Source organism: Dunckerocampus dactyliophorus, chromosome 7, assembly GCF_027744805.1.
Source record: "Dunckerocampus dactyliophorus isolate RoL2022-P2 chromosome 7, RoL_Ddac_1.1, whole genome shotgun sequence".
NCBI classification, from domain to species: domain Eukaryota; kingdom Metazoa; phylum Chordata; class Actinopteri; order Syngnathiformes; family Syngnathidae; genus Dunckerocampus; species Dunckerocampus dactyliophorus.
This window is the reverse complement of record NC_072825.1, coordinates 4,674,891-4,702,645: the sequence shown is the minus strand read 5'-3', so window position 1 is coordinate 4,702,645 and position 27,755 is coordinate 4,674,891. Positions and strand designations below refer to the sequence as shown.

The window sequence follows — 27,755 nt, the reverse complement described above, 5'->3', positions numbered from 1 at the left end:
AATTGAGTTGTTATGCATTGTAATTTCACAAATTAGAGGTAGAAAAAAACTTAAACTGGAGGGAAATTTTGACATTTGGGTCTAGGAACTTTACTCTGTTTCAATTGAATTTTTGTTCATTCGTGTTAATTTTTAAACCGAAACATAATAAATGTAGTGAATTAAGATACATGTATGTGTATGCGTGTGTGCTTTTTTTTTTTGGGTGAAGCAAGATGGCCGACCAATGGCTTCATGCGGTCAGCAGGGACGCCCGGTCCAGTAGTATAGAGAGTTCAGTGGTAATACAGCTCCCTCCAGTCAGGCCAGTGGGGCTGTTTGCGACACTTGTCTTCGCTTTGCGGCAGTGTTAAACGTGAGGAAAAAGCTCGGTGAGAGGAAAGCAACAGTAAGATTTGAACAATTCCTTGTAAGGACACAGATAGCACTTTTTGGAACGCGCGTGTGTGTGTGTTTTGCTCTCACGACAGTTTAATTGAATGAAAAGGTTGGCCGTTTGTAGCCTTGCATGGCTGCTAAAATTAGCTTAGCATGATTACACCTTAGTTGTGTGTGCGCGTTTGCAACAGGATGTTTAGTCGCTGCTCGCGCCGTCAGTTGTTTTGTTTTTGTTGTTTTCGTCAATGTGGAATACTTTAAGGTGTGATTTGTGTAATAATCAGAAGCACAAGACTATGAGAAGGAAATGGCGACCTTATAATTTGACCATGTAACAGTAAAAGTAATGTCCTGTCACCGTGTACCGTAAAGTTGATTTAATTACAACAAATGTGTTGAAGCCCCTCACGGATGGTCGCCATTTATTTGCCGGGGTGACGCATTAGTGACCCGACGTTGGACTCCCTACATTTTCTCTTAACTATTAAATACCGTCTATGGACGCTAAGGGGCGCTCGTGTCGCAAGTCTCATGATTTTGTGTTCGTGTGTATGTGCTCGTAGATGGAGAACTACAGTAAAGCTCGCAGCGTGGACCAGCCGTCTGTTTGTCCGTTCAGCCTCACTGCCAACACACCGGAGGTCCGCGTCAAAGATGGCAGCAAGATCCGCAACCTGCTGCGCTATGTCCTTGACCGCATGGAGGTCAAGCCCGAAGCAGCAGCCCATGAGGAAGGTGGAGGCGGGGTCAACAAGGGCCCGCCCCTTTGCCGCCAGCTGGTGTTGACGGCGAGCGGAAAGGGCGTGTCCAAAGCCATCACATGCGCCGAGCTCCTGAAGCGGCGTGTGAGGGGCCTGCATCAGCTGACCCAGCTTGCCAACAACACCGTGACGGACGTGTGGGAGCCGCTGGAGCCCGCCGCCGGTCTGGACAGCCTCACGGTCAGCAGGAAGCTGCCCGCCATCTGGATCCTTCTCTCCAGGGACCCTCTGGACCGCCAGCAGCCCGGGTACCAGGCGCCGGGCCGCTTTGACGGCCTGTGGGCCCACACCCATGCCTCCACCAGAGAGGAGGGGGGAGGACGGGGTGCTCACAAGAGGAAGAGGGGATGTGGGGGTGGTGCCAGGGGGAGGGGACGTTCTAGAGATTTCAAAGCGGACAGCTGATCTCAAAACCTGATTGGACATGATGTCACTTGCTGTTTCCTGTGACTGCCATATGACTCACCTTGATTTGTTGATATTATTTAAAGTTTTTTTTTTTATAAAATTGAACAACACACTAAATGTGCACACTTATTTTGTGTCATTAAAAGAAAATATTGATTAGAAGGATTACAATGTTCGACAGCAATGCTTAACTGGAATTTTTACTAAATTTGAGCCAAAAAAGTGCAAAACGTAGTGATCAATAAAAATAATAGGTAATCAATGATGGCTTCAGGAGTCAGTCCTGTTGCCATGGTGACTGAGCCTTTGATCCTCTGAGGTCAGATTAGCATTGCCCTCCTACAGGAAAGCCATAGACATGCTCGCCATGCTGGGCCCGCTCTGTTGTCTCCTGTTCTGCTGCCCAGTGCTTGACTCGATACCAACCCGGGTCCGTCACCCGCTTCCTGTACTGTGGATGAGGCCCGCGGATCACAGGGGCGTGGTCAACATGACGGTGCAACTGGCCTTGCAGGAACTGAGCAAGCAAGCTCCACCTCTGGGAAACTATGACATCCAACTTGACGTGGTGGACTTGCAGGTTGGTGCCGATGTCACGTTGTAGGAGCCCAAATGCATGATGGGAGATGTTTGCGAACACAAAACTAGCAAGCTTGGCTTTAAGTAACAAGGTCCATACACCATGATGGCTTTCAGTGTTGTTTCTTGTAGTGTGACGTGTCAGCTGCTCTCAAAGCATTGTTTGATGCCATGTGGACGGGGCCTAAGTATCGCCTGCTTTTTGGCGGGGCGTGTCCTTCCGTGACGCCGCTGGTGGCTCGTGCGCTGCCAGCGTTCAGGATGGTTCAGGTACTGACATGGAGCGGATTCAGCTGTGACATTATGATGTTTCATTTCCTGCCCTCCCCACCACACACACACACACACACACACACACACACAGGTGTCATTTGCAGCCCCCAGTCTGTCCAACAGGAAGTGGTGTGGGAACACCTTCAGCACAGTGCCATCAGGTCGGGCTGTCAGTCAGGCTGCCGTCAAACTCCTGCAGCGCTACAGGTGGACACGTGTTGGCGTCATTGCGCAGGAGGGGTCCGAGGAGGTGACTGACCCTTTGGTGCCCTTGTTGAATGACCCCATGACCTTTGACCTGCGCTTTTGTAATTCAGATAGCAGAGGATCTGAGCAGACAGCTGATGAAGGCCGGCCTTGAGCTCGTTTCCATGACGACACTCCGCAGTGACGCCTGCAGTGGTCTGATGGACATGATGGTGCGCCTTTGACGTCCACATTCTGATTGTATTGCACGTGACATCATGTTACATCACATTACAACAGGAACATGATGTGCGGATCTTCATCATCCTCACACACTCTGATGAAGATTCTGTCTCTCAGGTTTTCTGCTGTGTAAGTTGACTTTTTAAAGCATCAAATGTTCAGTGTGTTCATAGCGTGATCGTCATGTGTTCATTTTGTGTTTATAGTACGCTCAGAGTGTGTTCCTCACGTGTTCAGGCCTCCAGATTGAAGCTGTTTGCTTCAGGACATCAGTGGATCGTTGCAGGAGGAGAAAAGCCAGGATGGAAGTCCTCGTCTCAGGTTTCTAACTGCACAGCTGATGACGTGCTGGCGGTGGCGGACGGTGCCATCTGGCTGCAGGTCACACGTGTTGGCATCACCAACATGCCAGGAGTTTCTGGAAGGGTGTGCTCTAAGTCGACACTTTTGTTGGCCCGTGTTCCTGTGTGCTGACTCGACACTGACGTATCCACAGATGCCTCAGCACTACCAGGACGTCTCCAAGCAACAGGTTCTCCAGCACAGGGCAAAGGTCAGCCTGCTCAACGCCTTCGCCTATGACGCCGTGTGGGTGGCAGCCATTGCTCTGTGCGAGGTGATGGAGGCGGTGAAGCGGCGAGCGAAATACAACCAAAACATCAGCGTCAGCGAGGAGGAGGTGACGAGGGAGCTGTTGGATGCCATGAAGCGAACGCACTTTGATGGCATGACGGTCAGTGGACTGCTCACTTCCCGTTTGTCTGTGAGGAGGCGGAGTCACCACAGTGACATCATGTTGTGTTTCTCAGGGTCCAATTGCCTTCCAAGATGGTGAACGAATGACGTCTATCCAGCTCATCCAGTCTCAAGGTGTGTGCACGTGTGTGTGTGTGATGACGTGACCACTGACCGCGTGTGTGCGCTCACAGGTGATAATCTAGTGGTGGTGGGGCAGTTCGTCAGCCACACACAACAACTCCGACTGGCTAAGCACCTGATCAAGTTCAAAGGTTACCTGTTTTATGTTCATGTTGCTCCGTGCAAAGATGGCCGCCGTGATGCCAAGCGTTTGCTCATGCAGGTTCTGCTCCGCCCACAGACCAGACTCAGGTGCGCGTCAGCAAGGTAGTGTCAGCGGTCGCCACTCTAATTGCCGCAGTTTCTCTGCTCGTCCTCTGCGTCATCGCCATCAAGTTCTGCACATGGTACGACCTTGACGCCAACACGGCCGCTTCCCAGGATGCAATGCTGCTGCTGGCCGTCCTTTTTTCCGCCGCCTCCGTCTTGGCCACCGGCCTCGATGACGGCTCGCTGCCCCGACCGACGCTCCACCTTCTCTGTTCGGTCAGCTCGGCCATCTTTGTTTGTAACCACCACGCCCTACATGTTACACCTTACACAAAACATCCTATGTTACATGCTACACACCTTACACAATACATTCCATATACGTTATACAGCATACGGACTACATGTTATGTTACACACCATGTACTTTGTTACATGCTGTACAAATTGTTCTGCTTACTTCAGCATCATCAGACATTCCAGAATGTGTTACCATGATGACAGCAACATGTCACATGTCACAGGTTCGTTTGTGGGTTCTGTTGTTGGGTCAAACTCTGGGATACTCTGCAGTCTTCATTCAAACATGGCAGTGTTTCTCGCGGCGAGCTCGTGTGCCGCCTCCATGCTACATGGCGCTGGTCTTAGCCCTGCTGGACGTGTTTGTTTTGACCACCTGGCAAATGGTGGACCCTCTCAGGCGGGTGGTGACGCAGCACAGGCCTGAGGTGAGACAAGTTCTTCTAGAACCTTTATTGAGCAAAAGGTATTTGACATGAGAAAACTGTCGCACCAACAAGGGGCCATGACTTATTCTGCTGAATGGCAACAGGTGGAGCCGCATTAATTGTGCAGGTCAGGGTGAGCTGGAGTCTATCCAATTTGCTTTTCAGAGTGACTCCGCCCACCGGGGTGTTGTCATGTTGACACACACTGATGGCTGCAGCAGCATCAACATGGAGTTGTGGACCACCATCCTTTATGCTTACAAAGCACCTCTACTGGTAATCTCACACACACACAGGTTTGGGCGGCTAATGGACTTCGTGACACGTTGTACTCAAGCTAACTTCAGTGCTTTTATTTTGAAATGGGTCACTTCCAGGGTCTGGGATGTTTCGTGGCGTGGAACATCAGAAGGCGCAGCACAAGCCTGGCACTCAGTATGTTGGCGGTGGTGGCGTTCAGTGTAGCGGGAGCGTGCGCTTGGCCGCTCTTGTCCCACAATCCTTCACTTCACTTCTGCGTGACCAGCACTCTCATCCTTGCCTGTGACCTCCTCGTCCTCACTGCCATGTTGGGAGTCAAGGTCAGCAGGCTGCTTTCTAACCCCGCCTTCTTTCAGGAGAGCGAGCGTCTGTGATGCTTTGCGTTTGTGTTTAGCTCATCAACTCAACATCCAACATCAGCCAGCTGCAGAGTGGAGGGGGCGGGGCTACAGAGGGAGGAACTACAGGGGGCAGGACTGAAGAGAAGCTCAACCGACTGCTGAAACATGAAAAAGCCGAGGTGAGGGCAAATATGAGGACAAACAGGAAGTGCAGCCAGTCACATGCAAATGTCCTTACAGCTGGATGCTCAAATTGACACGCTTTGTGAGGCTTTGGAGGCGCAGCTTGGTCAGAGCGCCGCAGGAAGTGCCAGCGGTTTGCTGTTTGAATCTTGCGTGTACAACCTGTCGTCACACTCTGGTGGTCCAGCGGCAGAGGTCAGGTCAGAGGCCAAGGAGGATCCAACTGATGTCAACGCTCCTGACCTGTGAGTCCACGTCCTGTCACATGTCAATCAATCTGCAGCCTTGAAACGTCAGTGTCATCATTTTTGCATCTGTCAGCGTGCGGCGCCGATTGTCCGTCCAGCTGCCCATCCTCCATCACTCCTACCTGCCTGTCATTGGTGGCGTAAGTGCCAGCAGCTCCGCCCACTTTGGCAGGTGGGAAGCCTTCATGTGCCAGGATGCACGCTACACCACTTCCAGGACTCACAACTCATCGCTGCAGCTCTGAACGGCTTCTTCGTCTTCGAGAATCAAAAAACGTCATTGATTGGTGGCTAATTGATGACTAATTAACACAACAAAGAGTAATAAAAGACTCCTCCACTAGAGGACCAGCTGATGATGTCACTGATTGGTTGGTACATTAACAGTTACCATGGAGACATACTCGCTACTTGGCAGAAGTGAAAGTTAAGCCACTATTATGGAATGGAGGCAGGGATGCGTGAGGTTACGTCACTGCACGCTGATCGAAAACATTATGTAATAGACTCCGGCAGTGCACGTCAGCGTGGACATGTTTGTACGACAGCTTCCACGTGCTCTGATGTTGTGGTTGCCATGATAACAAGCGGTGCCGAGAATGAGTTGTCCTCATTAACAGAAAGTTCTTTGTAGTGCTGCCAAAGGATGAGTGCGGGTGGGGGTGCACTGGGGGCTGAGTGTAGAGAAATTCTGCCCAGGAACCACACGTCAGCACCGGTGGCCCGCAAAGACTGAAACGAGACCAGACCTAAAGACAAGAATCATTACCTTTTATTACTGTGATGTCATCATTGATCTTGGTCTCCTTCCGCCATGAGTCTCATGACAACATATGTGACGTTTGATCACTTCCTCTTCCAGCGTGCTTCTTCCTCTTTTGGCGGGAATCTCCGAGGGCTCAGAGGGACTTTTCCCACAAGTCAAAGTGAAAGTGATGACATCATGGTCAGGTGTGATAGCTTTTCTTCGTCTTCTGTGCTCGCAGCAGCGGCGTCTGAGTGTCGGCGTGTCGCCAAGCGAGCGGCTGGCCCGCGTGCCACACACGTGTGCACGCCAGCAGAACGCAATGGAGGATGCCTTGAGACGGCGATGTGAAGGCCTACCGCACAAACATATGTAACTTTTGACACAACTCTTCTGTGACAGTCATGTGACAGTGAAGGTCACCCACCTGAGCGATGTAGAGGATCACCGCAGCCACGCACATGTCCTCCGATGACATCAGCACACGCATGAGCACCAAACATGCCACTGATGGAACAAGACCACATGACCTTTTTTTAAACCTCCAGATCACATACAAAAAAGAGAAAGGCAAAAGACATAAAAACTGACCGGGTCCCCAGCAGAGGGCGAAGACGAGCGGGTACGCAAGTATCCGGAAGTCCAGCGAACGGAAGGAGGCCTGCTGCTGGCTGCCAAGGTAACCATGTGACATCACTACTCGCCGGTACACACGACGAGCCTTTCCCATGAGCACCTGGTGCAGGACAAGCTGACATGTTACCGAGGTATGCGACCTGTTAGCGTGACATGTTGGCGTGCACGACTCACCATCATGCTGACCAGCGTAAAGAGGAATGTGGCGAGGAAGATGGTGCCACAGTAGCCGCGCAGCACAAGACAGGCTCTGATTGGCTGCCGAGCGGCAATGGGAAGCATCAGCGGGCATCTGTGTGTGGGTGAGAGAACATCATGTCTGCAACACACCGCCGCCGCAAGTTGATGGCAGACACGCCCCCTCACCTGTACGAGTTGCTACAGTTGGCGCCGCACTGATTGACACTTCCTTGGATGAACACTGGTGCCATCAGGAGGACCGGAACCACGCTGGTAACACAAGCACATCATTCACCTTCAGCACACTTCCTGTGACATGCTAAAGTGACAACCAGATCACACTCACCCACAAAGCAACGGCATCAAGTTGGCAGCCCAGATCCCTTGCTTGGAAAACTGTGAAAATCGCACGATGATGCAGACCTCTATAGACATAAAACATCTAGATACATGTACTGTTCATGTCAGTGGTACCTGTCCAGGGTGATGATGTGGGCCGCAGGAGAACCTGAGTCGTAGGCCATTGTAGACACTCCACACATAGTTGAGTGTGTAGAAGAAGGACGCCATGCATACAACCTAACACACACACGCGCACACAGTCACGTGTACAACAATGGAAGCGCAACAAAACATTTGGGTCAACAGACTGTGGGAACATTCCGGGTTCTGACCTGCTGGGCTGTGTGCAGGTGGTACCAGCTGAGGCAGCGCAGAGACGCAAGTGTGCCCCCTAGCAGCCAGCAGAGGGCGAGCAGCAGGTCTGAAACACTGAGCAAAACCTGGGGCCGGCGCTGCAAGGTCATGTCACAGTCGCTCATCAGGTTCTGGACACAGTCATGTGGTTTTCATGGGCCCAGTGACTTACCTTTGAGGTTCCGCTTCGTCGTTCTGACATCATACAGGCAATGATGGAAGCGGAACCGAGTGCACTGTAATGACCACTGTTAGAACCAAACAATCACCAGACCCAATTAAAAGTGCAGGTGCTCACCTGAGCAGAGCCATAAGCATCTTGACCCACTGGACCACTTCAAGGAGCTACACAGACAACACATGAATCAGGACCACAAGCGAACCTCATTGTATAAAAATACTACAGAATACTGACCTCAGTCCAGTCATGTGGTCCAGTGAAGTTCTTGTATGGGATCATGCGGTCCGTGTAGTATTCCATGTCGTGTTCTTGTTCATGTGGCTCAGAGTGTGTGCTGCACTGCACATTGATACGCACTATCCCCACCCACCAGAGGAGGCAGCTGTGCAGCGCCCTCCAGAGGACAAACATGTCCACACAAGCAGAATGAAGGACCATGTTAACAAGTGTTGTTTATCAAGTGTTGACTTTTTCTTCTTTATTTTATAGTGTGTTGCTGTTGTTGCCGTGGCAACAGTTGCTTTGACATCATCATGCGGTCCCGTCACAAAGACCCCAACACTGGGTCCATTAGCCGAGCTTAGCACTGTCCAAACCAGACGGGCTCATCTGTGCGGCGTCCAGCTGAGGCGGCAAGGTTGCTGGCTCGTGCCGCTTCATGTGCTTACGGAAGGCGCGGGCACTGCTCAGGTTCTTCATGCAGGCGTGGCAGAAATAGGGGCGGCTGGCGGCATGCATGTCTATGTGGTAGCTGAGTTCCCGTGGGCGGCTGAAGCTCTTGTTACACACGGGACACTGGTGGCGGACTCCCGAGTGGGTCAGTTGATGGCTCTTGAGCGAGCCTCGCTGCTTGAAGGTCTTGCCACACACGGCGCACGTGTATGGCCGCGTGTCGGCGTGCAGGCGCTGGTGGCGGCGTAGGGCACTGGAGAAGGTGAAGCGCTTGTCGCACTCAGCACACGAGTACGGCTTCTCGCCCGTGTGGATCCGCTGGTGCTCCTTCAGGTGAACTTGCTGTGTGAAGCTCTTCCCGCAGGTGGCACACTGGAAGGGACGCTCTCCCGAGTGGATACGAAGGTGCTTCTGCAGTGCCGACGCCTTGAAGCAGTCGCGACCGCAGACGGGACAGCGGTGCCTGCGCTTGTCCTCGTCCGATTGGACCTCCCTGCTGTCGTCTGCTGGAAGGACACGGACAAGAAGACCAGAAGATGAGAGACATGTAGTCATGAGGGACATGTGGTCAACATACGGGTCACGGCAGGGCTCCAGTCTTCTTCTTCACCATCTGAGTTAATCAGACCGCTAACACCTTCGTCTTCGCTCGCCACCCTGACATCAACGTCCTCCACTGCAGCGTCCTTGTTGCTGTGGTTACCAAGCAGCTGCTGAAGGACGATGATAACATCATTGGACAGGTCAGTGGTCATGGTAACATTTAGACATCAAAGCTACCTGATTCTGCATGTCGTCCTCCTCCATGTTAATGCTGTTAGCAGGAAGTAGTGCCGCTGCCGCTGCCGCTGCCGCCGCCGCCACCACCAGCACACTCTCGGGTTGTTCCAGGGTGGAGCTGTCAGGGTTGTCCACCAGGCCATCGCGGACGTGGATCCTCATGTGTTTGCGCAGCTCATAAGGCCGCAGGAAGCGCTTGGAGCAGACACTACAGGCGTGTGGCCTGTCTGCTACATGGATCTTCTCGTGAGCTTTCAGGTTGGTGGCGTTGGCGAAGGATTTCCCGCACAGCGAGCAGCTATGCAGCTTCTGGGCACCATGTACCTCCAGGTGCTCCTTCAGCTTGTAGGGTCTGGAGAAGCTCCGCCCACAGAGGTCACACACATGGAGCTTCTTCCTCTTCTTCTTACCGCTTCCTCCTGCAAACAGGATGGACAGCCTGACAACCTGCCAGAAAAAACAAGGAAGCCAATTAACTGTGCTGCATGCATGTGGTTCGCTCACCTGGCAATGAAGGCTGCTCTTGGGAGCACTCCTCTTCCTCGCCATTCGAAGCTGCGGCAACACCACCATCAGCCAGCTGTCATGTGACACGATGCATTTAGGTGAGAGGGCAGAGAGAGGCATCATGGCTCACATGATAAACGTGACACACCGTTGAGTGCTGTATGTGTTTGAGCAGGTGTTTCCTGAGCAGGCCGGGTCTGTTGAAGCTCTTGCTGCACAGCGAGCAAGGGTGTGACTTGCGGCCCGTGTGCAGTGTTGCATGGTCACGGAAGGCCGAAGGCGTAGAGAAGACCTTGTGGCACACGGAACACGAGTAGACATTCTCCCCCGTGTGTGAGCGGCGGTGCTCGGCCAGGCCGGCAGTGGAGGCGAAACGCTTAGGACAGAGCAGGCAAGCGAAGGGCCGCTCACCCGTATGCGTGCGCTGGTGCTGTATCAGGTAACGGTGCTGTAGGAAGCCACGCCCACACACAGAGCAGAGGTGCTGCTTCTGAGGGGTGTGGCGCAGGCGGTGGCGGCGCAGGCAGCCCAGTTGGGCGTAGCTGACGCCACAGTCGGGGCACGAGTATGGCTTCTCGCCCGTGTGCACCCTCTGGTGGACTTTCACGTTGATCTTCTTGCTGAAGCGCTTGCCGCACACGTGACACACGTGCGGCTTCTCGCCAAAGTGCGCTGCCATGTGGTCGGAGAGGCGGGATGGACATGAGAAATCTCGGTCGCATAGCGAGCAGTGGTGGCGCCGCTTGGACGAGCCGACGTTCGCTTTGGACTGCGGCGGTTCGGCTCCTGCAAAAAGCGATGCACAACACGCAATAATGACGTCATTGACAGCGACATTACCAGGTAAAATTTCACAATAAAAGTCCAACCTCCAGCAGCAAAGTTTTGTTCTTCTAGCTTGACGTCATTCATCTCCACTTTGTCACTTGCACTCTAAAAAATTAACAGTTCAAATGTCACCATATAAACTTATTAATAAACTTGTCTTACACCCACAGAAAGGACCAGAAGTATCTCTTTCATTCTGTTTGACACAGGCTAAGTTTACGGTTCACTTGTGCTGCCAAGAAGCGATCAATGCTTTCGTGGAATAAACTACTGAAAGCGTCTAAATATATCCAACTCGCATTAGCCAGCAAGCTAACGTACCTTCATTCCGAGCCAAAGGCTGCAACAAGACACTGTTTACAAAAAGTGAAGCTTGACAGGGTAATTTAGACTCGCACTAACGAAAGGCAGCTGACACAAACTAAAAGCGACGAACGCAAGCTAAAAGGTGGCGAGCATTAGCTCAACACACAGTAAAGACACTTTTAACACGTTCAAGGTAGCAAGCACGATGTGAAGACAAAAATACAGAGTAAAGGCAGCAGGCAGCGGTTAAGTAAAGACAAATCACTAATCAAAAGCAGCTAACATGAGCTAACAGCAGCTAGCAAACCGGCTAAAGACTGCTAACACAAGCTAGCCGGGCTAACGACGTCATGACGCGTTGAAGTCCAAAAGACGAAAGCTTAACTTAAGTCATTGAACTCAAACATTACCACCGGTGCGCAGCATTACCTCCGCCAGGAAAAAAGGCCTTTTGAGGGTGAAAGCTGGCCTGTTGTCTGCTAACACGTCATCGCATACTTTCCAGAACCCATTCTAAAGCTTAAATGAATTAATTTGCATTGTTACTCATATTTAATTTGACACTGTTCATTTTAAAACATTAAGCACCAAACTCAAATCTTCAAGTTTTTATTAAAATGGAACACAAAAAACGAGTACAATAGTGACGTCATCTTCCATCCCATACTCTGTGTGTGTGTGTGTATGTTGAGGTCATACCACTCAGCTCAGATTGGCCAATGAGAGCAGACCAAATATAGACAGAAGGCAGAAGCAACTTCATTGACACACTGTCACTAGATGGTCCATGAGGCCAGTCGGTGGCACCGCTGAGTATGTCTATTGTTTCTTCTTGATAACGTGGGCACAGTCGTACTTGCCCCTGACCACTGTCAGCTTGACGCCAGGAAGGTCTTGCGTGCGGCCCCCCTCCACCAGGACCACGTTGTGCTCCTGTAGGTTGTGCCCCTCCCCGGGGATGAACACCACCGCCTCCTTGCCGTTAGACAGACGCACACGGGCGCACTTCCTGTTTGCAGAGTTGGGCTTCTTGGGTTTCCTGATCATAGTCTTCAGGATGACCGCCTTCAGCTGGGGCCGCCCAAAGGTGGCACCCACTGGCTTGGGAGGAGCTTTGGGTTTGCCCTTACGGTGCATCTGGTTGAGAGTCGCCATGGTGCTGGATAGCAGGGGGCGGGTCCATGCGTAGGTCTGCTGGGACGCTACATGCACACACACACACGGAAATCGCATTAATATATTGACTTGTCTTTTGGCTGGTCTTCTTTTGACGTGCCATGTTTTTAACTTGATGGATTATTTTCAGTCTTATCCTTCATTTCTATTCAGAAAGTCCACTGGCAACTGTCCTTCCGGGACATCCCATGAAGAACGTCAAAAAGACCACTGGTAGTTTCTTTAAAGCAGAATATGACAATGAGGAGTCTCATAATGAAACAGTCATGAACATGGTGCAGATGTGTGTGGGAAAAAAATCATCCGCACTATAAGATTCAATATTATTAAATGGAATATTTTCGTACTTAAAGCATAAGAAACCCGTTTATGCCTTTCTAAATGCATTTTTTAACATTATTAGAACCCTGTAGACATGAAATAACACGGATATAGTCACCTTTACACTCCTATTATTCATTCTTTATATCACATTGCGCAACTCATGCTGCAGGGACTCGAGACGGCCGCTAGTGAGAAAACCAGTTAGCCTCCAATTTATTTCTTCTAAACTTAAGAAGCCAAAAACTTACCACTACTACCTTTGGACCAATGAGGATCCAGGTTTTAGAAGCTGAGCCCACAAAGTGGGGGGGGGGTCATTACACCGGCATGACTTGGTGGTGTAAAGGTGGAACTTGCCAAGTCATGCCAAAAGAAATGGAGTGTTTCTGGAGTGTCATACAGCGTTACCACCTATGGAAAGGCTTCATGTATATGACGAGGAGGACTTTGCTCCAAGAGATTGCATCACAACAAACAAAGGATTTTTAGCTAACAAACCCCGCAGGGATAGACACTTTTTTTCCACCTAACCAAAATAAGACAACTGTCCATCGAGTAAGTCACCATGCTATTGATTGTGATACATGGAGCACATAGCATATGATCACAACACAGTCCATCTAGCCGTGTATAAACAAAACATGGATTGTGGGCCAATACTTTACAGATAATTTGGTTGTCAATTCGTAGTTGTTCATATGCTTGTTTCCCAGTCAGTACAGATTGGTGTTCAATCACATTGTTTTGGAGTGGGCTCGCTATATTCAAAATATGTGTGTCCTGTTATGTGCCTTGTTAGCTCTCACATGCTTGCTGTTTTTTCTCTGTTTAGAACCCGCAGAAAAAAAGACGTGTGCCCATGTTTCACATAAGGATTGTGGATGATGTACAAAATCGAAAAAAGTTTTCCTTTAAACGATTTCATAAAGGCTTTGACATCAAATCTAACGAGTTTGGGGGTTCCACTGTACTGTACACTGTACTCCACCTTTACTGGTGCCAACTTGCCTTGGAAGAGCGACGTGAGTGCAGGTCTTAAACTTTGTAACAGTGACATCACTGGAACACACAAATGAGACAAAAAGACACCAAATCAAGTTATGAATGAATTATCTACGTCTCTGTACACGTTGTTGAGTCGAGATATGCTAGTGTCTTGTATGTGCGCATGCAGCAGGAAGAATGCTAACAATAAGAAGCTTTAAATCGGCATCTTGTGGACATTTAATGTGGAAATAAACAACCCCATCATTAACTGTCAAATTTGTCCTTTATCTCGCCCTGCATGTCATACCTTGTCCTTGTGCTAACACGCTAATAGCCAACTAACAGCAAAACAAGTTTATCGTACCTGATGACGGGACTCAAACGACCACACTGTCACACTTATCCGCAGTGACAACCGGCCCAAGTCCTGTAGTCAAACGGAAGCATTTAATGATATTTTGTGAGCACAGAGTAGATTTTTAGCCGGAGGAACTAGCAACAACGGCACCGGAAATCAACAAAAGTACTTCCGGGGCAAAGTAAGAGCTATACGTTATATGTAAATCATTAAAACATTGTTAGAATTTTTTGTCATTGTTAACTTTTCTGCAGATAAACTTTAAACATTTAATGCCATTTTGTGAGCAGCACATCCACAGTAGACTTCAAGCCGGATAGCGGGCAAAAACATTTGTAGCGAGTGACCAAGGCACAGAATATTAGTCCTTCAAGACAAAAGTACTCTGGCTCAAATTAAAAGGCGCACTCCCTCTATGTAAATTATCGAAATATTTTTGACATTGGTAACCTTACTGGTGAAAAAGGCAAAGAGCTGAAAGACGTACACTTTAGAATTACATGTTGCAGTAAAGTAGACGCTCTAGACTCCAGCAGAGGGCGACATGTAGTCGTACTTGTTGGATTTGACTCACCGAGAGTTTGACCTTTGACCCTGGGACTGCTTCAAGGCTAAAGAGTAATTACAGTACATCATATCACACTGATGGGTCATTAATATGTGTCACCACGTTCAGTTTTTCATATCAGCTCACCAGATAAGAGCAGAAAACGTACACGGGCGGAGCCTGGAAGATTACCACTAATCATCATCTTTCAATGACATGTGACACACAACACTCAGCTGCAAATGTTTGTCAGTGATGGAACCAAAGTTGCAACCTTTCAGTGCCAGCCTGTCAGTGATGGCTGCTGCGTGCTGTTGGAGGTGTGGTTAAAGATGGATGCCAAGCAAGGTGCGGTCCAAGGTCTACTCCTTCCGGTGAACATCAGCAGATCTCTATCAAAGCGGCGTCACTCATTAACATGCAGCTCGGCCGACAGATACTCAGTCGCCACACTCGCTCTCAGAGGACAATGAAGCTCCAGGTGGGCCTGCTCATTGCTTCTGTGACCTGGGCTGCCGCCAGCCCCTTCAGAGAGACTAGGAACAAGCTGCTGCTGGTCTCTTTTGATGGCTTCAGGTGGGACTACGACCAGGATGTGGACACACCACACATGGACCGGCTGGTGAAGGACGGCGTCAAGGCCAAATACATCACGCCGCCCATGCTGACAATGACCTCGCCGTCCCACTTCACCACCATCACAGGTGACCCATATCCCCCCCAGATTAATTGTTTCAGGTCTTCATGTCTGACTATCATGCTGCACGACAGGCAGGTGGGTGGAGGACCACGAAGTCGTCCACAACATGATGTTCAACACGCAAACCAACGAGAAGGTTCCTCACAAAAAGACACTGACCCGATCTGAGTGGTGGGACAACGGACCGCTGCCATTGTGGATCACCGCTCAGAACCAGGTCATATATCCGAAAAAGATTAATTACTGATGTTAACAGTAGCCGTTAGCTACATTAGCATGTTGAGGCCTTGAGATATGATCATCACTTGTAATCTTCTTTGTCTGAAGGGCTTGAAAACCGCCTCTTTCTTCTATCCGGGGGGCGGGGCCAACTACAGCGGGCAGGCCGTCAACCGAGTGTTGGTGGAGAAGGCAGGACATCCTGACGACAACGAGACAGAGTGGCGGCAAAAGATCGATACAGTGATGAGCTGGTTCTCCCAAGAGGACTTTGACCTGGTGACCTTATACTATGGCGAGCCGGACAACGTGGGCCACACCAGGGGGCCAGACCACCCCGACAGGAAGAAGATCGTCCGCCAGATCGACCGCACCATCGGCTACCTAACCGAGGCCATCAGTCGCCACGGCATGAATGACAGCCTGAACGTCATCATCACGTCTGACCACGGCATGACCACTGTCAAGAAGCGCCCCCTTGTGGACGAGATTATCCTCAACAAGTACGTGAACTTGCTGAAAGTGGCCAGCTTCGAGATCCTGGACTATGGTGGATTTGGCATCCTGACACCGAGGCCGGGCAAAGAGCAGGAAGTTTTTGAGGCTTTGTCCAAGGCACCCAACTTGACAGTGTACAGGAAAGACGACATGCCGGAAAGCTTCCATCTAGCCAGGAGCCGCCGCTTGCCTCCTATCGTCATTGTGGCCGATCTGGGATTCAACCTGAATTCTGTGAGTCTTCTCTGGAATATGTCTGCTTGCTTCTTCTTACACTGCTTGTCTCCTTCCCTGCTAGAGATTCATCGTCTATGTCAACAAAGGCGACCACGGCTACCATAATGGCGAGATGGACATGAAGATGATCTTCAGGGCTTTTGGACCTGACTTCAAGAAGAACTTCCTGTCTGAGCCCTTTGACAGCATCCACATCTATCCGCTCATGTGCCGGCTGCTCAACATCCAACCAGCACCACACAACGGATCACTGAAGGTCACCCAGGATATGTTGCTGCACAGCGGTGAGGCCTTGGCGCTATTGAGCTTTGATATCACGGCCTGCAAGGAGTCCAAATGGTTTTCTTTCTTATGTTTTGGCAGGAGGACCTCAAAGTGTGACCGTGTCACTGGTGACTGCCATCTTCATCTTCATGCTCCTCTTAACACCTTGATCCAAAATCATACCTGCAGGGTCAAGATCACACACACAAGATCTATCAAGGGTGACTCCTTGATTCATGTTCAACCTACAAATCTCTGCTAACACCTGCACCAAGTCCAGGTTGCCAAGTAGAGATACCAAAATCATTATTTATACGGTGAACTAAAAAGCTTTTGTTATCTTAATAGTGAAATCTGATTGGTTGCCGATTATGGTAAATGGTATTTCACTTGTATAGCGCTTTTCCACCTCCAAGGCACTCCAAGTGCTTTGACACCGTTAGCAGATTTACCTACTGATGATGCAGCATCAGGAGCAACTGGGGGTTCAGTATGTTGCCCAAGGATACTTCGACATCCTTGGGAGGACGGAAGATGGAACCCGCAATCTTCAGGTTGGGAGACGACCACTCTACTACCTGAGCCATGCCGTTGTTTGACACCTTTGTATACCACATAAAAAGATAGAGTAGCTATCCACCAGATTATCCAAATGATTTTATTAAATTTACAAATTAAACTACAAAGACAGCAAGCCTATCCACATGCACATACACATACACACACACACACACGTATGCATACACACTTTGTGATGAAAGAATTGGTCAATTTGTGAAAATAAAACTTGTGTATTTTCACCATAAAACGGTGAGAAAAAAAGAACACTTTAATCCTCAAGTTGAGGAGGAACCAGACTGGTTCTCTTGAAGTTTGACCTCCTTTGTGGCTCATAATGACGTCTCGGCATCAATGACACTCGCATCTTCTCCGCGACCCACAGCAACGCTGGCGAGATTTTCCTGGCTGGAAGACGCCATGACATCAACAGATCAGTGACATCATCAGTAGATGTGGTGAAGGCAGGATCACCTGTTGCTGTGTTTCAGAGCTTTGCTACTGTCAGACTTCACAGAGAGAGACTTCCACACGCCACTTTTGTCCATTTCATATGAGATGTTCACCTCTGACGGGTCCGTCCTACACACACACACACACACACACACACACACACACACTTGTTAGATGTTTAAAGGTGTGTGTGCGTGCACGTGGTTACCACACAGTTGACTCACTGTCCTTTCAAACGTTTCACCGGCACCTCGATGACCTTGGCCGGCTCGAAAGCAAAGTTTTCTGCCACCTTCTCCGACATCCGCTGAGCATCCTGGAAAGCAAGCAACTCAGCCAAGAGTCATATGGTCAAATGGTCACATGGTCACATGGCGGCACTCACCTCCTTCTCCCGCTTCTTCTTCTTATCGTCGTCCTTCTTCTTCTTGCTCTCGGGTATGAGGTCGTCCAGCCAGCTCAGCTCTCGCTTGCTGAAGCAAAAGTCCAGAAGCTTCCGGATGAACACCAGCGCCAGAACCTGCGGAGCACAGCGAGGAAGGTGGTGAGGCGGGGACACGGTGACCTCTCCATGCGTCTCACCATCATGGGGAAGACGAAGGCGGCAGGGGACGCTTTGACGAGCCACAGGACAACGAGGCAGGACAGCTGCACGACCGTGAAGGCATGGACCTTCCAGAGAGGCACGTAGCGAAGGTAGATGAGGTCCGGCTGGTGCTTGGCCGCCATGGCGAACAGTTTGATGCGGTCGAAGAGCTGCACACATGACAGACAAACACATGAAGACAGACGCGGTGGGAGAGAGGGAGACACAGACACGCACCTGAATTCCTTTGAGCGAGGACACGCCCATGTAGAGGAAGACGCCATAGAGGACGGGCATAGGGATGAACTGAGGACGAACAAAGGAAGGTGTGACAATGGCGAAAAGTCAGGCGAGCACGATGGCGTGGCGCTCACCTTGAGCACAGAGGTCATGAAGACGGAGCAGCCCATCAGGACAAAGATCATGAACCCAGTCACACGCTGCTCCCTGATGCCCAGGAATTTGGGCTGCTCGCCAGGGGCCGCGCATGCCGACTCCTGTTTCAGGCTGTTGACGTGCGAGATGGAGAGCACGGTCGCTGCCACGAACCACGGCAGCCCCATGATGGAGCACACGCCCAGCATCAGCGCCACCACCAGCAAGTCCAGATGGTAGCCGCAGCTTTTCTGGAAGCACACGGCCAGGAGGGTTTAAGCCTGGCAGCCGAGGCGTAGGCGAGGCAGATCGGGCCCACCTTCAGCTTGTTCTCCTTCCTGTTGACAATGACAGCGGTGATCTGCTGGTCCATGAAGATGAGGATGGTGCAGAGAAGAGCAGGGATCGCTGCGGCAAGCAGTGTCCACCAGGGGTTTGTGCCCAGCGGCGAAATGAGCCACCCACGGGTGTTGGAGGTGGGCTGAGAGACACAATATCACAGCACTGATGTGACCAGTTTTTGACCGCCATAAATCCTATCAACATTCGTCACCTATCAACGCTCCTGATGGGACTTTAGCATTACCTCAAAGCGGTCCGGGACGCTGAGTTTGGGAGAAGGAATTCCCACTAGATAATCCAGCAGCACCATGACCATGATGGTGAGGAAGACAGCAAAGTCACTGATGGTTGACCGTACCTGTAGGCACAAAAAACAAAACTAAACAGCATTAGCTTTCTCGTTTGTTTTGTTTGTCCCGCATGAAAGAGGATGTGAACGCAACCTTGGTGGGGAAGTATCTCCTGGTCTTGAAGTGTTTGAGGAAGGAACAGAGGAGGAAGGTGGTGAAGAAAAGGATGACAGACCAGAAGAGGACATCTGGGATGAAGGGACCTTCATGGCTGCAAGCTAAGCCCACAAACTTGCCGTGTAACCTCTGACAGTCCTGCAAAAGAGACAATGCTCACCTCTATATGTCCTGGTGTCCACTAGAGGCTGACTGTTGGACATACAAGATTTCACCTTTACACTAAGCTGCAACCATGGGACGCTCTCAGACGAGTTGTAGCCGTAGTTGCTCCAAATCTCACGTATCTCAGCTGATGTGTTGGCGGGTGGAGAACAGCCACACCTGCAGAACCAGCAAACCATCTCAGCGAGGAGTTTAGGTGTCAGCGGTAAGAGTGGGACAGCAGAGCACCTAAGAAGGTGGACAAGAAATGATGCTGTGTGCAGCCGCCTTACGTGTAGAAGGTCAGGTTGTCCAGGTGGTTACCCATGTTAACTGGGTAGAGCTCCCCCAGGTGCACCAGCTTCTCCAGGGCCTCGTAGATGAAGATGATGCAAATGAGTGCAGCGAAGGCCTCTTCGGTGAAGCGTGTGATGTAGCACACAAGCGAGCTGGCGTCTGTGGCAACCAGTAGCAAACAGAGGAAGGCGGTCCACAGGCCGATGCTGGTCCGTAGAGACAGGTAGGACAGGCCGTAGTCACTGAGGACAGCGAAGAAGACTTTTTAACAATTTCGAGTTCATATTTAGAGAAGCTCAATATCGTCTTTCTTACCTACGTATATCGAGTACACTCAAGTATATTGTCCAGCACTTCATTGAGTGCCCTCAAACTAATGTCCGGTCACATTTCATGTAAGGAATGAACACATTAGTCTTCTTTTACTGTGATGCCACTGCATGCATTTCACAAATAAACACTGTGTGTGCAAAATAGGACAAATACTGCAATATGCAATGCAAGTCATGGAAGAAGTGCCATATTTATTTAATATTTAGTCCCAACAAAAGTCATTTTAAAAATCATGACCCATAGTCAACTAAAACAACAACTAAGACAAGTTAGTCTTAATAAATTCACATATAAGAATCCAATCAACGCTGGCAAAGTAAGGCTGTTGGTGTGTGGAGCATGACGTCATCACTCGCGCGCAGATAATCCGATGAACCGATATTGCATTCTTTTGCCAGTATTGATCGCTCGATATTATAGATCCATCCATACATCCATTTTCTATGCCGCTTTTCCTCATTAGAGTCGCGGGGTCGATGCTGGAGCCTATCTGGAGCTGACTTCAGACAACAGGCGGGGACAGACAAACAACCATTCACACTCACATTCATACCTATGGCGACTCTAAATTTAGAGTCGCCAATTAACCTAACATGCATGTTTTTGGAATGTGGGAGGAAACCGCAGTGCCCGGAGAAAACCCACGCACGGGGAGAACATGCAAACTCCACACAGAAATAATGCCCAATGGAGATTCGAACCAAGGTGTTCCCGATCTAACTGTGACTGTGTGGACAACATGCTAACCACTAGACCACCGTGCGGCCTGACGTTATTAAACATCCCTATTTCTTACCCAAGCAAGGGGATAATGATCTGGACCCTGGTCTTCCTCGTGATGCACTCACATGAGCCAAAGCCTTGTCGTTCATAAGAAACATGAATTTACTTTTAAGAAGGCTCATCGGCAAAGTTTGTTTTCTGAGAACTTTTACAGCTTGTCCTCAAAACAGCCAGCCAATCCGAGAACAGCTGGACCCCGACCCCATCAATACTGCACCACCACTAACCAAAGTCCTGCTGGCTTCATGAACTGTCTGATGTTGACCTCACGCTGTTACATACTGTAAGCTGGAATGTTAAAAGGTTTTTTCTTTTCATATAGTTTAACACAAACCATTGTCTTCATAGCATACAGGCAGGTGAGGTCAGCTAGACGTTGCCATGACAGCCAGAAATCAGGGACAGAAGGTTTCAGCTAAAGATGCAGTAGAGATGGGGTTCTTTTCTCTTATCAGAGTCAATATTGACCTGGGACAAATGTTTCAAGTCCAAGGGCTGCAGCCCGCCTGGCTATAAGAGACAGCAAAAATGCCGCCCTCTTTGCCATCTTGTCTCCAACTCGCCACTATGTCTCTACGTTTCATGGTCCTGCTGGTTCTGGCCCATTGTGGCTGGGCTCAGCCCATTGACAGCCGGACCGAGCTGAACGGTGTTCGGGAGGCTCTGGAGAATCTGAAAGCCGACAGACGAGGTGACTCTGAGCTTGTGTGTGGCTAACAGCATTGCTCTGTATATGTTTAATGTGTTTCCATGGTAACAGCCATGATGGAGCGTCTGAACGCGGCCGAGAGGGAGCTCAAGAGGGTCCGAGGTGAGCGAGTCGGCAGGTTCTTCACGTGAAACAAAAGATGTCTAAAGGATAACATTAGGAGTTTTGTTGGTACAGAAACTCCAAAAGTGGCCTTTGCCGCCTCATTGGGAGGAAACGGAGCCCAGAAGACGTTGTTCGGAAACAAAGATCTGATCTACAGGGATGTCCTGACTAACGTGGGCGGGGCTTATAATGCTGCTACAGGTAAGCATGGACAGAGTGAGACATTGTGCGACAGCAGCAGGGATTAAGAAGAATGTTGTCATTCATCCAGGTGAGTTCACAGCACCCATTCGGGGCGTCTATTACATCCGCTTCACCGCCAACGCCCCCACCGACTTCACCATGAGTGCCGTGCTCTACAAGAACAACGATCAGGTTCAGCTCATTGCCCACGAGCAGCCGTCAGGCAAGGGCAGCGACACGGCGTCCAACGGCGCTGCCCTGCTGCTGGAGAAGGGTGACAAGCTGAAGATGGTGCTGTGGCACAACACCCACATTTGGGATAACAGCAACCACCACAGCACCTTCAGTGGCTTCCTGCTCTTCCCCTTGTAAGAACCAGACTGTAAACCAAACTTCATTGCCTTCCAAACTAACCGAGTCTGAAGATTGAGTGTATGATAATTGAAAGAAAAGGGGGCTGGGCATAGAGCTTTGAGGCACTCCACACTCAGTAGGAGATGAACCAATCATTGTCTCAAATGAGTACAAACTGTCCTTAAAAGTTACTTTTCCATTTCTGGTCCAGTGAAGATTTACTGTAGTTCCACTACTTCCATCTTCATAATGGTTCCTGCGCTTCTAGCACAGCAGTCATCAGCTGTTTGTGTTTGTTGGCAATGTAAGGGTGGACGAGCCTCCGATGGCGTTTGATGTTGAATCCGAGATGAGAAGTCTCCAAGCTTCAGTGACGCAGGTTCAGGCTGAAAATGCAGGTACTTTCTTTGTTTCTTCACATCGTGCTGGGTGTGAGGAAGGAATCAAATAATGGTTGTGTGTTGGTAGATATCAAAGACCGACTAGAGACTGCAGAGAAGGAGCTGAAGGCCATAAGAGGTCAGTCTCAAATATTTTCACAGTAATCAGCGTCAGCATCCTGGTAAAAAGGACACGCCCATAGCCGGTACTAAAAAAAAAAAAAAAAAAAAAAAAAAAAAAAAAAAAAAAAAAAAAAAAAAAAAGGGTCTACAAGGTGTTATTTGCCGTCTTGTACAGATGTGCCCAAGGTGGCGTTTGCGGCGTCGCTGGGTGGTAACGGCCTTCAGAAGACAACAACAGGAATGAGGAAGCTCCTCTACAAAGAGGTGCTGACTAACATTGGCGAGGCATACGACCAGGAGACAGGTGAATGCCGACCATGCGCTACACCTCCGACAGCATGAACTGTGTTTATGTCTGGTAAACATTAGCATTACCATTGTATTTTGAGCAAGTTCCTTGCGTGGATATGCTTCGCAACTTTGTCTTGCAGGAGAGTTCACAGCACCTGTTCGAGGTGTCTACTACATCCGCTTCACCACCAACGCCCCCACCGACTTCACCATGAGTGCCGTGCTCTACAAGAACAACAATGAGATCCAGCTCATCACCCACGAGCAGCCGTCGGGCGAGGGCAGCGACACGGCATCCAATGGCGCTGCGCTGCTGTTGGAAAAGGGCGACAAGCTCTCTCTGTATTTGTGGCAAAATACTCAGATTTGGGACAACAGCAACCACCATAGCACCTTCAGCGGCTTCTTGCTCTTCCCCATGTGAGCATGGCAGCCATCTTTACACATTCTGGGGTTGAGGGCCACAGCACCTGGCTTTTTCACTAAATAAACATTGATAGTTTTGTCTTTATCTTCCTGTTGAATCACTCTTCATATGTAAGCTGCAAGGACACTTTTTTGTGGCCCGGGGGCAATTTGCGGCTCACAGCTTGTTTCTTAAAATTAAACATGGCCCACATCAGAACTTTACAAACAAAGTTTATCACCACACTGAAATTAAAAAAAAGGTTCCATGTATAAAAGTTAGCATAGCTTAGCATGCATATGTTGACCTCCACTGCTTGTATGTTTTGGAGGTGTAAGTGTTTGGAAGTGTAAGGTTTGTGCCACAGCCTTAAATCAACATTAATGTTCATAATTACCAAAATTATTTTCTTTAGGTTTCTATAATGGTAGAAGCTCTTTAATGCAATTTTTCTTAATGATTAAATGTAATCATTTTTATTCATGAATTTGCAAATTTACTGTTTTACAAAAAAAGTGAAATAAATTTTTTTAATAAAATTTATTTTGGGGGGTGGGGTTGGGGGGGGGGGGGGTGAGAGAGAGAGAGAGAGAGAAAACCAATGCAAAGACCTCACAGGGTCATTTAGATTCATAACTAACCTGCAGAACTTGAAGAGGATCTTCTCAAAGACCAGAACGGGGCCGGTGCTTCCCAGGATGGTGAGAGGCTGACCCGCAAAGACAGAGTAGGCCACACCCGTAAGAGAAGCCCCAAACAGCGACTCAATGGCGCTCTAAGGACAGGAAGTGTCAGACCTGAGAAGGCACAGCCACTGGCAGTGGCACACAGCTTCTTACAATATTTCCTTTGGTGGCTTCTCCCAGCAGGCCACCAAAAGTGATGACGGGCGACATGCAGGCACAGTATAGGAAGAGGATGGATGCCAAACACTGCAGGCTGATGGCGTCTGTGATGTCACTTAGCAGGAAGGGTGCTTTTCTCTGGATGTCCTTCACCAAACCACCAAACAGCCTGATGCACATCACAGAACGTTAGCAGTCTTATAGCTAACATTGATCGTATTCAATATGTTCTGAACCTTCCTGTCCTCTGCAGCTCTGGTCCAGTCTGATGCTCTGCCTCTTTGATGATGTCAGAGCTGTGGGCGAAGCCATTGGGGACAGATGGAATCTTCCTTTTCTCCTGCAAAGACAAATGGGTTTGTGAAATGTTAACATTCCAGGCTGCACATCTGCAGGCCTGCCCGGCCCACCTGAGAGGGGACGCTCTTTGGGGGTTCAATGCGGATGCTCGGGTCCCATTCGCCTGGTGGGAGCACCGTCACCTGATCCAGGAACTCGTCAATCCCTGACAGCAGGTCGTTTCGGTCCTTCGCCTTGTACGCAACGTCGTGGAAAATCTACGAGTGCCACAGACCTATGAACATAAGTCTTAAAGCTATGTGGTCCCAGTCAAATGACTGGCAATGTTTGAAGGCGGCACCTCATCTGTCATCAAAGTGGCCATGGAGCGTCCAATCTCGTGGTACTGTGGACCTTTTCCAAACGGACCCAGCAAAAGGAAGAGGAACCTGATCGAGAAAGGAATCAGAACCTGGGCTCCAGAAATGGTGGTGTTGATCTCACCTTGTGGGCACTGGGACCTCAGTGAGTCCGGTGAGGAGCACGGCGGGGGAGAGGCGCACAAAGGCAATGATGGGACGTTCCAGGAAGTCCACTTCCCCCACCAGCACATTAGAGGCTTCTGCACCAGGTGGAATCTTCTTCATGAAGTTCATGTCCACCTGAAACACACATGACCGGTGGTGATGACCTGCACGGCCTGCAGGGGACAGTAGAAGCTGGTCATGTCCACCCTTTCTCACCTTACTGAAGTCTACTGTGCTGTTTTCACCACTGCATCCGCCTGCGCGACTTTCGCCCCCTTTGCTGCCGTCCAGGTTCCCGGGAGCCGACTGAGGGGACGCCAGGAGACCTGTCGGCACAGGAAGAAGCTTGACATCACGTTTGGCTGTCTGGTAGTCATCACGCTCATTGACACTTCCTGTGTGTTTGGACTTGTTGGTGGTGGATTTGTTGATGAGAAATAAAAAAAATGAGAGAAGATCCGAGAGGAAGTGCTGTATCCTCACCATTGCGTTCTAGTAGATGGGGGTCAGAATGTTTCTTGCCGATTTCGGCAAAGGATCGAACGAGCGGGATGCGGTTACTCAGCCTCTTCTCGTTCTGATGGTGATGACGTCTCAAGACGGCCTCCCTCACCTTGTCCTGAACGTCCTCGTCCAACTGACCAGACGCCAGCAGACTGTCAATCACCATGTCTACAAAGAGGGGGACAGTAAAATCTCTTCGCTTTAACAACAGTCAAACATGAGCAAGCTACATGTCCTGACGGTGGCGGCACCAGTACACTGACCTGCGATCTCCTCGATGGTGTTGGCGCGCATGTCGAGCAGTACAGTGCCGTTCGTGATGCAGGAGCGCAGCTCAAACAGGCTATGCAGGGACAGCGTGGCCACATAAGGTTTACTCCAACGCTCGCCACCATCCTCCACGTCCTCCTCAAACTTCAACCACCTACACACACACATAAGCAGTGATGACTAATGAGCATGTGTGAGAGCATGCAGACACACAAAGGAAAGGCGTCCTTGCCTGGCGGTCTCCTTCCACTCCAGGATGTCTCCGTCCCTGAAGGCGAGCTCGTCCAGTTCGGTGAAGAGGTCGTGGGGAACGTGCTCCTCATCGTCATCCTCCGTGCCGAGGATGAACTGTACCCTTTGGGAGGGCGTGTCTAAAAAAACATGCCATCAGTCGGCCGTAGTCAGAGGTGCAACGGTTGCGTGTCAACAGCGGAGGACAAACCATATGACGGACACTCTTGGCCGTCTTCCCGCTCCAAATGATCCCGCCTTCTGCGGTGATGTCTGTGTCCTCTGTGACGGTGCCGCCGCCGGCTCTGTCGACCCAATGGGACGTGAACACCAACATAGAGTGCCCTGTGACCTGATGAACGACATATGACAGCAGGTCAAAGGTAACAAAGATTAAATCCTAGAAGCATTGTTTAAAAAACAAACAAAAAAATAAAAACACACTCACTTTCCAGATCTTCTTTCTCAAAGTTAGTGGAGAGCGTGGAGCTGGTCTTCCCTCGGTCCAAGACCGCCTCCTCATCATTACCCTACAGCAAACACACACACACACACATACACACACACACACACACACACACACACACACACATACACACACGTGCACTTAGTGCATGTTAATTTTTCACTCATCAGACAGGGCTTCACAAGTCTGACACACACGCACACACAGCATTGTAGTTCATGTCTTACACAAGAGGACCTTAGGAACAATCTGTCACACCATAACATCGACGACCAAGTCATTCCAACAACACAGATCGAGACAATGTGTAATTTAAGAAAAACACAGATGGGAGGTCAGGAACTTGTGGGGAAGGAGGGGCTAGGGGATGCCGCGCTGTCCCACGCTACACTCCACCGCTGCACGCCACCAGAGACCACCTTGCTGACGTTTGCACCAGTCACCAGGGATATCGCAGCAACGCTAACACACACACACACACACACACACACACACACACACACGTGACGACGTGTTGGAGGATGGCAATGCTGGAAGAGAGTACAAGAGCTGACCTGATCAAGCGTGCAGCATCAGTGCACATCACTCAGGACCACCAAAGTCCATTCAAATATTCTTGTGTTTCAGACGCAAACGCACAAGAGGTAAGAACATGGTGGAAATTATTTATTGACTAAATAATACTGGAATCTGAATAAGATGCACGCCGAATATAAGGTCAGCTACTGGACATCTCGTTTATGTCTCTGAAAGACATGTTAACATGGAGTCGAGACCACATTGTAGAGGTTTTACAAGTTGAAGTTCTCTTGTGGGAATTTGGAACTAAAGTGATGCGCGCGAGCTGACTTCCTGACAGCAACGTGCCTCGTTGACAACAACAAAAGTTAAGAGACTTTTTTCTGCCACACTTGGAAAGCTAACGATCTCGTTTGAGACACTCCACAAGTTTTAGCTGCTCCAAGGTGCAGTTTGAGTGCAGCCACCTTTAGTGCATCTTTGACGAGATGATGACAGCAGCTAGCTGCCGACCGGCTAGCTTCTCTCACAAGAAGTAACAACTTACGGATGTGAGTAGCGGTCTCATCTGTTCGCTTGTGTCTTCCGCCATTTTCACAACGCCGGGAAAACTCATCTTCCTCCTGGGAAGTTTCAAGCTCATCAAGGCTAAAAGATGATAAATCAACGAACCAATTAAACATCTACAAATCCCTACGCCTACGCGTTTCAACAGTGTGGACTATAT

The 27,755-nt window shown here is 49.8% G+C and overlaps 8 protein-coding genes across 25 annotated transcripts in view; 4 read left to right on the top strand and 4 right to left on the bottom strand.

Moving 5' to 3' along the window:
* Positions 1-1,709, top strand: part of rpp25l (ribonuclease P/MRP 25 subunit-like) — a 2,196-nt gene extending 487 nt beyond the window's left edge. The window contains exons 1-2 of one of the 4 annotated variants that reach the window (XM_054782805.1): positions 217-371; positions 942-1,709. In XM_054782805.1, the coding sequence (XP_054638780.1) occupies positions 942-1,544 (603 nt within the window). In that variant the 5' untranslated portion in view covers positions 217-371 and the 3' untranslated portion in view covers positions 1,545-1,709. Of the gene's footprint in view, positions 1-216; positions 410-941 lie in introns of those variants that run through there. The other 3 variants (XM_054782804.1, XM_054782803.1, XM_054782806.1) reach the window with 3 other exon arrangements.
* On the bottom strand, positions 332-8,669 carry tmem116 (transmembrane protein 116). 7 transcript variants are annotated; one of them, XR_008572091.1, is made up of 12 exons: positions 8,330-8,669; positions 8,213-8,259; positions 8,087-8,150; positions 7,893-8,012; positions 7,693-7,797; positions 7,565-7,614; positions 7,405-7,488; positions 7,213-7,330; positions 6,994-7,138; positions 6,830-6,909; positions 4,357-6,757; positions 332-4,221 (listed from the first exon to the last, which is right to left on the bottom strand). XR_008572091.1 is itself a non-coding variant. In XM_054782796.1 (11 exons), exons 1-11 carry the CDS (start codon positions 8,531-8,533, stop codon positions 6,605-6,607), a joined length of 1,170 nt encoding a protein of 389 aa, XP_054638771.1. In that variant the 5' UTR covers positions 8,534-8,669; the 3' UTR covers positions 332-6,604. The 7 variants fall into 7 exon arrangements, 3 of the variants coding, with proteins under 3 accessions (XP_054638771.1, XP_054638774.1, XP_054638773.1); XR_008572092.1 differs by having other exon boundaries at positions 332-5,915; positions 6,427-6,757; XR_008572093.1 differs by having other exon boundaries at positions 332-4,619; positions 6,427-6,757.
* Positions 1,864-8,961, top strand: LOC129185561 (gamma-aminobutyric acid type B receptor subunit 2-like). The gene is made up of 16 exons (XM_054782785.1): positions 1,864-2,127; positions 2,259-2,396; positions 2,491-2,649; positions 2,717-2,818; positions 2,886-2,957; positions 3,066-3,254; positions 3,325-3,561; positions 3,638-3,698; positions 3,758-3,838; positions 3,928-4,172; positions 4,421-4,624; positions 4,790-4,900; positions 5,002-5,205; positions 5,280-5,405; positions 5,467-5,654; positions 5,731-8,961. Exons 1-16 carry the CDS (start codon positions 1,906-1,908, stop codon positions 5,900-5,902), a joined length of 2,511 nt encoding a protein of 836 aa, XP_054638760.1. The 5' UTR covers positions 1,864-1,905; the 3' UTR covers positions 5,903-8,961.
* Positions 8,534-11,689, bottom strand: LOC129185562 (oocyte zinc finger protein XlCOF28-like). 4 transcript variants are annotated; one of them, XM_054782789.1, is made up of 7 exons: positions 11,618-11,689; positions 10,924-10,987; positions 10,203-10,840; positions 10,052-10,127; positions 9,548-9,966; positions 9,345-9,480; positions 8,534-9,273 (listed from the first exon to the last, which is right to left on the bottom strand). In XM_054782789.1, the coding sequence occupies exons 2-7, from the start codon at positions 10,964-10,966 to the stop codon at positions 8,666-8,668; spliced, it is 1,920 nt and encodes a 639-aa protein (XP_054638764.1). In that variant the 5' UTR covers positions 10,967-10,987; positions 11,618-11,689; the 3' UTR covers positions 8,534-8,665. The 4 variants fall into 4 exon arrangements, with proteins under 4 accessions (XP_054638764.1, XP_054638763.1, XP_054638762.1 ...); XM_054782788.1 differs by lacking the exon at positions 11,618-11,689 and adding an exon at positions 11,204-11,592 and having other exon boundaries at positions 9,345-9,477; XM_054782787.1 differs by lacking the exon at positions 11,618-11,689 and adding an exon at positions 11,204-11,590 and having other exon boundaries at positions 8,534-9,270.
* zgc:153896 (uncharacterized protein LOC569930 homolog) lies at positions 10,701-17,398 on the top strand. Of its 5 annotated transcripts, none has more exons than XM_054782793.1 (6): positions 10,701-10,897; positions 14,862-15,284; positions 15,352-15,497; positions 15,608-16,231; positions 16,296-16,518; positions 16,598-17,398. In XM_054782793.1, exons 2-6 carry the CDS (start codon positions 14,999-15,001, stop codon positions 16,666-16,668), a joined length of 1,350 nt encoding a protein of 449 aa, XP_054638768.1. In that variant the 5' UTR covers positions 10,701-10,897; positions 14,862-14,998; the 3' UTR covers positions 16,669-17,398. The 5 variants fall into 5 exon arrangements, with proteins under 5 accessions (XP_054638768.1, XP_054638765.1, XP_054638767.1 ...); XM_054782790.1 differs by having other exon boundaries at positions 14,710-15,284; XM_054782792.1 differs by lacking the exon at positions 10,701-10,897 and adding an exon at positions 12,158-14,214.
* On the bottom strand, positions 11,782-14,205 carry mrps12 (mitochondrial ribosomal protein S12). The gene is made up of 3 exons (XM_054782807.1): positions 14,040-14,205; positions 13,697-13,747; positions 11,782-12,390 (listed from the first exon to the last, which is right to left on the bottom strand). Exons 2-3 carry the CDS (start codon positions 13,743-13,745, stop codon positions 12,008-12,010), a joined length of 432 nt encoding a protein of 143 aa, XP_054638782.1. The 5' UTR covers positions 13,746-13,747; positions 14,040-14,205; the 3' UTR covers positions 11,782-12,007.
* LOC129185560 (sodium bicarbonate cotransporter 3-like) lies at positions 17,141-27,755 on the bottom strand. Of its 2 annotated transcripts, XM_054782784.1 has the most exons (25): positions 27,576-27,755; positions 26,492-26,573; positions 26,255-26,395; positions 26,045-26,183; positions 25,806-25,966; positions 25,522-25,710; positions 25,255-25,364; positions 25,016-25,173; positions 24,873-24,960; positions 24,643-24,789; positions 24,469-24,572; positions 24,227-24,401; positions 24,029-24,162; positions 19,717-19,962; positions 19,495-19,603; positions 19,256-19,417; positions 19,057-19,170; positions 18,790-18,951; positions 18,470-18,721; positions 18,333-18,401; positions 18,092-18,265; positions 17,895-18,029; positions 17,734-17,825; positions 17,531-17,638; positions 17,141-17,464 (listed from the first exon to the last, which is right to left on the bottom strand). In XM_054782784.1, exons 1-25 carry the CDS (start codon positions 27,669-27,671, stop codon positions 17,389-17,391), a joined length of 3,423 nt encoding a protein of 1,140 aa, XP_054638759.1. In that variant the 5' UTR covers positions 27,672-27,755; the 3' UTR covers positions 17,141-17,388. The 2 variants fall into 2 exon arrangements, with proteins under 2 accessions (XP_054638759.1, XP_054638757.1); XM_054782782.1 differs by having other exon boundaries at positions 25,016-25,364.
* Positions 21,360-23,492, top strand: LOC129185565 (complement C1q tumor necrosis factor-related protein 4-like). Its single transcript, XM_054782795.1, has 8 exons — positions 21,360-21,527; positions 21,597-21,647; positions 21,723-21,851; positions 21,922-22,201; positions 22,497-22,585; positions 22,656-22,706; positions 22,866-22,994; positions 23,122-23,492. The coding sequence occupies exons 1-8, from the start codon at positions 21,365-21,367 to the stop codon at positions 23,403-23,405; spliced, it is 1,176 nt and encodes a 391-aa protein (XP_054638770.1). The 5' UTR covers positions 21,360-21,364; the 3' UTR covers positions 23,406-23,492.